Below are 8,047 nucleotides of genomic sequence, written 5' to 3'. Positions count from 1 at the left end.
AAAGGAGAGAGACTAAAGATCAGCAGATACTGTGACCTGGAAGGAGTGGATGGTGTACCTAAAATGGACTTGGGCCATTGTTAAGCTCACAGTCAAGGTTGAGCGGCTGACATCATGGCCAAAATAGGGCTCTGAATCCCCCCGACAGCTGTGGGGAGTCCATGCAGGGCACGATGAGAATGGAATGCAAGGGAGAAGCAGGGACTCAACCAGGCTTGATTTACACTGGCAGCATCACAGCTTTTATCAAAGCCTAAGCTCAGGACTCACCCTGTATGCCAGTATGACTGGAAAAGGTACAGAATCTGTGATATTTACAGGTTTACTATGTGTTACAGTGATTTGTTCTTGTACCTAATCTGTTAGAAACAATAAAAGAAAGAAAAACTACTGTATCTCCTAAAGAAACATTTATCTGGGCCTTATGGTACATACATTTTCTGAAATAACTCATCAAACATAGACAAAATGATACACGATGGGACAACAATTGTGCATTGCACTTTTGGAAATGTATTACTCACATCCGCAGCCTTCTTATCGGCCACCTCAAGCTTCTCCTGCGCATCCTTCAGGGCCTCAGAGTACTTATCAAGCTCATCTTCTGTCCCCTTCAGCTTCTTTTGCATTTGCAGAAGTTCGTCTTCATGCTGATGTGGGACATCAAACACAGTTAGCAGGTTAGCAATTTCATGTTCGAAATCAGAGAATTTCTTTAATGCTTAATACAGTGATTGTAATACCCTGGAACATTATAACTTTTATGTGTTCCAGTTAAAGATATGGTGACTTTTTTCCAAGTCTGTTTTAAAACAATAGTCACATGCCCATATGTATATTAAAGCAGTTTTTACTTGCTGTAATAATCTAACCCTTCATACCAAGTGTGAACATATCAAACCCATTGATTTGTGCAGTACCGCTTTGAAGCCTCAAGTCTGGCTTTATGATGTTAGTTTTTCAAACCAGTGGAGGTGTACTGCCAGTTGGGCTGACGGACTGCGCTTGGTTTAGATTAGAGTTTCGTGACAATCAAAAGGAAGTCACGCCCTAAAGCATACCCTGATTTGACTTTAAATAAGAACCATAATTTACTAAATAAACATCATGCTGTATGGAATAAGAATATAAACTACAGATTGAGACCATAAACTCATTGGAAAACTTTTTACTGAGCTAAAAGCAGTGTCATTTCTCCACAAGCCTCAATACTACCAGGCTTTTTTTTTTGCAGCCCATGGAGCTGGCCCCTACTGGCCATTAGAAAGAATGCAGGTTTAACACACTTCCGCGTTGGCTTCACTTAACAGACTTGGAAGCCACTAATTATATCTGTTAGTGGTTCATACTACATACCATGAAGAGATTCCGTCCTAACATGCATTCCAGTGGCAGAGATTGAGGACAAAGATCTTAAGTCAAAATCCATTTGTTCCGTGCAAAGATGGAATTTTATATAAAAGAAATTACTGCAAATTTGGAAGCAATGCAACTGATTTACTGTCAAAGCCTCATATTAACTTAAGACTTTGGAATACATTTTTGCAGAAACTGTGTTTTTACACTAGGAACACTATTGGAAGTGCATGGTCAAGATCTAGTATGGACAGGAAGAATGACTATGGCAAGAAAAACTGTATGTACACTCAATGCACATATTGGCATCTGAATATTGTTTAAAAAACAACAAAATTGTGAACCTATCCCTTCACTTTAGTTTGAATTGTAGAGTATCTTAATAAAACATTTTTACACAAATTGTTGCAATTTGAAATTTAAATATGTATATATATATATATTGAAGCTCCACCATGTACAATGTGTGCAAATTTCAGACTTCGGCGACTGGTAGTATCTAAAAACACACAATGGCTGTCACATAAGGTCAGGGTATGCTTGAAACTAGTTCATACCAAGAAGGTCTTTGTTGTTTATGGTGGTTTATTTTCTTTGGATGGCACATTGTTTCCCCACAGAAATTAATAATCTGTTATGCAGTCAAAGACCCTCAGTGTCTGATTTGCACTGTTTATGTATTGTTTGAGGTTTGAAAGACACAATTGAAGTTCTGTATTGACTGTGTAGATGACCTCACAGCAGATAGTAAGGTTTTAACTCTACAATAAGAAGTTCAATATTGGCAGTTCAAATATTCTTCACAGTTACATGTCCAGACCACTTGGAGTTACAAAGAGACTTCCTTCTCTCTTCTTACCACTCTACTTTCCTTGCTGGCTGCTTCGACAGAGCTGTCCCGTATAATCTGATTCAGCCATGTCTTTCGTGAAGCAGAGCAAACTACACTCCCTGTAGGCGTGCTGCCTGTTCACCAGGGTGGTGACCTCACATTCCCCCATGATAATTGATGGGAGAGAAGGTTTAAATGTTGTGTGCCTCTTGATCCCTTCTATGACCTTCACACCAGCTCTCCTGACATGCCAACACTATCTCCATATCTCCTCTGGTATGTATGCCAAAGGAAATCTAGTAACTGATTTTGGGTGTAAGTAAGCTGATTGTGTCTCCAGGTAACTTGTATGCAAGAAAAACTTACAATTGAGAGTGGTAGGGAGCCAACATATATATCATAGGGTGACTAGAACCTACAAATATGTGTCAGTTAGCATGTGCAGTCAAGTATTATTTAAAACCTAATCTAGGACTAAGATTGGATCAGGTCCAAACAGGTCTGACTGATTCAGGTGCGACTGTATCCAGCAGGTCTCATGTCTCAGTAAGGTTTCACTATCAAATTTCCCTTTTGGGGATTAATAAAGTATTTCTGATTCTTAAATAGTAATTAATGATTAAGTACAGACTAATTAGTTCTTACAAATTTTGTGCCACTCTGTGGCAGCAAAGTGGGCAGCAGGATTCTGATATTCTTTAATAAATTTTTACCTAATGAGTCATTAATATGGTATCTCCTACTTGGTTCTCTTGGAACTCAGCATTATCTACTATGTAGTTCTCAATTTGGCAATATTCATGAAAAACTAACTATTAATTATCAAGTAGTTCCTGATTAGTTTCTCACTTTTATTGGTAACTACTCACAATTTTGTATTGTAAAATGTTACCCAAATATTCTGTATACGATGACAAAGGGAATTCCTAATAGACTTGAGTTGGCCATAGCCAGTTATTTATTTTGCTTTATCTTTATTTATTAATACAATCATATATTCCGTGAGCACATATTACGTTAATTATTATTTATTATTTTGTAATAACATGTCATGTTACAATGTCATGCTACACAATGGCGCCCTTGACCACTGATTTAGGAGCTGTAGTTATATTTAGTACTAATCATATAATTGTTTTTTTATCATTGTGGAAAAAGTAAAGTAGATGCTCATTTTGTTCAGCATATGCTAAGTAGAACGATTATAGACTAATGAAAACATACCTATGAATATTACATTCCATTTCTGACAATAGAGAGTCCTAAAAGTTACACACTGGCACTTTAAGTGCCCCCTATTCAGGAAGTTCAAGTTGTCTCCTTCCACTCTTGAAATAGTTAGGTAAAGCATTTACACTCATACTCGTATGTGTGCAGTCACAGAAGTATTGTAGTATTAAATAATTTAGCATTAGAGGCTGTTGGGTACGAACCTAATTAGACTGCTACCCGACCTGAACCCAACAAAGTATCAGGTTTCGGGTCACAGTTGGGCCTTTTTGTTATGGCAAGCTTTGGGCTCTGGTGTCAGGTTTGCCTATTTTTTTAATGGAATTTATTAATTTCAAATGTAATTATTATTTCCTTGTACCAATGTTTACATGTGGCACAATCAAAAAAAAAACCAAAACAGTACCCTACTTCAGCACAACCCTAACCCTAACCCTAATTCTTTTGGCGTTTTTTGTCCTTTTTAACAAGGACATTTTTGGACACAGTTGTATAGAAGTGCCTGATCAGCATTGCTGTACGCACAGTTTTCACAGTTTTTCTGAACTTGCTAGGGGAAGCTGTGCGATTGGGCGCTGTATTGATATTATATATTTTATATATATATATTTAGGCAATTATTTAATGACTTTTATTGTCTATCCCTTGGAAAAAAATACTGGTGACCTTAGTGGTGGGTATGCCCATGCTCACCAGAGCATGCTCAATAAGTAGTAAGGGTACTCATGTGGACAAAAATAACAAGTGCCAGTATTCTGTGCTGCTGGCCCATTTCAGGCACTGGTTGCAACTACACGCAAAGCCACAAAGCAAGGCAAAAATTTGGCAGTACTAGTCGGATTTAGTTGGGTTGGGTTGGGTCTCAAGACACTGATACAATGCCAGAAGGCCTGTGCAGAACTCTTTGTTGGACTGTCATCATCCAAAGCCATGATGTGAAATAGCTTGAAGATACCATCCAGACATGATACACAGGTAACATCCATTCACCCTATTGCTAGATGCTACCTTAAAATATGAGACTCTGACCGACCACAGAAGAAATGAATACTATAACAAAAAATATTATTATTAAGTTTTTTTAATGCTCATCCTCATGAAACAGTTGAAGAAAAAGCCAATCTCACTTCTCACTTGAAGAAGTGAATCTACTGAATCACTTTGCCTCACACCTGATTGATATTTGGAAGTATCTATTTGATGAAACATGCTTCTCTGGGTTCATAACACACCTGCTTGCTTCTGTCCTCTGCTGCTTTCTTGTCTGCTTCAGCTTGTTCAGCTTGGTCCAGTGCATTCTCCTTGTCCAACTTCAGCATAAGCATTTTCTTTTTGATGGCTTCCATTTTGGCTGAGATTTAATGGGCTTTTGGCACAATGAGCGGAGAGGGGTAGACAAATGGGTGCAGGACAGAGGACCTGAGAGCCTGGCAAACTGGTGGAGAGACTAGACTCTGACAAAGATGGAGGGAGACCATTTATATGACAGGAGGAGGAGGAGACAGTCCCACTTCTAAGCCCCCTCAACTAACCAACCACAGGACCACACCCAATGAAAAGTGAACCTGCACACTAACAACATATGTTTGCATATATATATATATAGAGAGAGAAATAGTTCAGAATTCCTCTATTTGACCAGCTGTAGCCGTTCCCTTGTGATGTTGCTTCTAAAGTGAAGAACAACACTGTAAATAATCTAATTCCCTGCATGGGTTCAATATCTAATATGAAATAATAAGAGGCTGACAAGAGCTTAAATGATATTAGAAGACATAGCAAAGGAAACCTGTCTCTTTTCTGTGTGACACACGCTGCTTTAAGAGACCAGCCAAAGGTTGGCTATTAGTCATAGGAATAAAAATACCTGTCAGTTGTGGTTTGTGATCACCAGACTTCAGTTCATGTGTTATATTCAAAATGTTTGGGGGTCTTTTGATTCTTTTCAATATCTCACATATTCACTACAGTTTTTGTCCAAATACACTTGATAAAAAGGTATGTTTTAACAGGTTTCCATATTCAATGCCACTTTTTATTATGACCACCATGCAGTTAAACAACAGCTGTTGCTGCCATTAAATAAGCAGAGCACTATTGCAATCCTATATCCATTTGACACCATTTAAGCTCACACTGAAAGACATATGATGTGGGATTAGGGCACCATAACTACTGATGCCTGTTAATAGGGGCTGGCAATATGAATTGCATCTTCTATCACAACATATGTCATATGAGAGAGAAGGGGCAATTAATATAGCTAAGAACACCAACTCACAGCAAGGTCCATTTACTAGCTTTTAAATAAACTCATTTGCTAATGAAGAAGAGCAAAGAAATAAAATTAAATAATCTGTATCATATTGAACTGTAGCATCTTATTTTTTGGCATCGGTTTGAGTGGAATTGTGTTCAAATCATGCTGAATCCCACTGAATCGCAATGGGGTGAATTGTATTGTATCACATTGTTGTTTCACATGTATTCTTAAAGCTGCAGTAGCTGACTTTGATCAAAATACCTTTCCGTCATATTTGCATTCACTATATCCTGACAGTATTATATGAGACAGATAATCTAATTCAATTTTATTTGTTTAGCGCCAAGTTCATAACAGAAGTTATCGCAGGACACTTTTCAAATAGAGCAGGTCTAGACCGAACTCCTTATAACACAACAACAAATGGTAAAATATCAGGTTCATCTGGCTTCCTATTAAGATAGATACAGAGATAATAGATAATATATAGAATATTATTAGTCCCTCCAAGATTCTGTGGGCTGGTTGAATTTGTGTTAATTGGTGCAATCACAACTACCTGGATGGAATGTTGAATGTTTAATGTCGGATCATATATTGGATATTGCATCTAAAGTTGTTCTGATAGTGATAACCTTATTGTAAATTCCTCTGATATGCCTAAAATTTGGCATCAGGCATTGTAGAGTTTGCGTGTCTGTGCCAGTCCAATACCATGTAATTTATTAGTCCCAAAACCAGACTCAGCTGCTTCCCAACAGTGTACCTTTTGCAATTTTTTCCCCCACAGGATGAACTGCCCTACTCTTACAAAGGGTTGAACCTAAGCCATACAACCATAGCAGGTTCTAATAAGTGTTTTCAGTGTTTTCCAGGTGAGAGCCACAGTCTGATGTAGTCATGGAATGACTGTCACTAAAGTTGCTATTGACACAAAAAGCTTTGTCTGAAAAAATATGCTTGAATTCACAGCTAAAAGCATACATTTTGATTTATGAAATAACTGCCAGAATGCTTATTTATGTTCAGTATTTCAAACATTGATTTTATATGACCTGCCTTGGTGATGGGGAGAAAAGTTGTGAGATAGAACAAACACAATACAAACTGACACTGGGTAGGAATGCCTGTCCTGTAACCCTATTCCATCACCTGGCCTGTAATGCCTATAATTGGATTTCTCCTGGGGATGGACAGGGTACAGGGGCAACGGGGTGACTATGTCAGTTATTCCCCTCTCTAGGCCCCAGTTGGTTATTAATAAACATCTTTTGGCTGACATTGTCTAGAGGATTAGAATAAGAGACTGTCCGCAGCTGTGCACACACATACAGGCAGACATGGACACAGAGAAAAAGGAATAGAAGTTTGTTGCTGTCTTTGTTCGCTTGGATTTCTAAGAAAATTCTCGAAAATAATTTTTTATATGGCATCAAACTATCAGACAAGGCTGTATAAGCTCTTTGTGTGTCTGTTGGGTGGGTTGAACAGTGATCCTTTCTATTATGGGGTCTGAGTGCATTCATATTAGCTGACCTGATGGTGCTCATATACTGTATATGGTAACAGGGATCCAGTGTGGCATTAAGGGGGAAAGGCTATATATAATGTTATGATGCTATATATGATGTCTAGCATTCATTGTCAAATCTGAAACAGTTACTCATCACAGAAATGGCTGTTCAATAACTATTCAGATGACTGCTGCTGCCATAGTAACCCTATCTTTTCTTGTCAGAGGCTATGGGTTATAACAAGCAGGTGACAGTTTTTTTCTTTTGTTTCTTCCCTTATACAAACCAACACTGTAGGACAGAATACTCACAGCAAACTTCACTGTTGCACACGTTACCTTTTTTGTAACACTCATTAAGTGTACCTCATAAAACAACAGCAGGGTAGGAACTATAAATTACTCTTAAAGCTGTAGTAGGTGATTTTTATAAAACAATGTTTTGTTATTATTGCTGACATTTTCACTGTGTTCTGACAGTAGTACATGAAGACAGATAATCTGTGAAGAAATCATGTTCCTCTGGCTCCTCATAGTGTGCCTAATAGCATTGCAAGAATCCTGAACAAAACCAACCAATCAGAGAAGAAAAGATAGGTGATTGTTGAGTCTCCTTCCCAGGGTTGTCACAATATGATGCTGTGGAACCCTGGGAAAGGAGACTCAACAATCAACTATCTTCAAGCTTTCAACCCAAAGTGTCTTATATCTTTTTTGGCTCTGGTTGTTTTTTTTTCGTTCAGGGCCCGGTCAATTCTTTCAAATGCCATTAGGAGCACTTTGGAGGAGGCCAGGAGGAACCTGATTTCTTAACGGATTATCAGTCTCATGTACTACTGTTCAAGATGATATT

General features: G+C 38.1%; 1 protein-coding gene across 1 annotated transcript; it reads right to left on the bottom strand.

Annotated features, from left to right (window-relative positions):
• Positions 1–524: 524 nt before the first annotated feature.
• LOC118342433 (tropomyosin alpha-1 chain-like) lies at positions 525–4,885 on the bottom strand (the record flags this gene model as incomplete). The annotated part of the gene is given in 2 exon segments (XM_035680974.1): positions 525–650; positions 4,651–4,885. Coding segments are annotated over 2 exon segments (240 nt in total), but the record flags the coding sequence as incomplete, so codon positions are not given.
• Between the last annotated feature and the right edge of the window lie 3,162 nt (positions 4,886–8,047).

Source organism: Morone saxatilis, unplaced genomic scaffold (assembly GCF_004916995.1).
Source record: "Morone saxatilis isolate NCDOM2014 unplaced genomic scaffold, NCSU_SB_2.0 Contig9, whole genome shotgun sequence".
NCBI lineage: Eukaryota > Metazoa > Chordata > Actinopteri > Moronidae > Morone > Morone saxatilis.
Note: the sequence above shows the minus strand (reverse complement) of the source record. Positions and strands in the feature narration are given on the sequence as shown.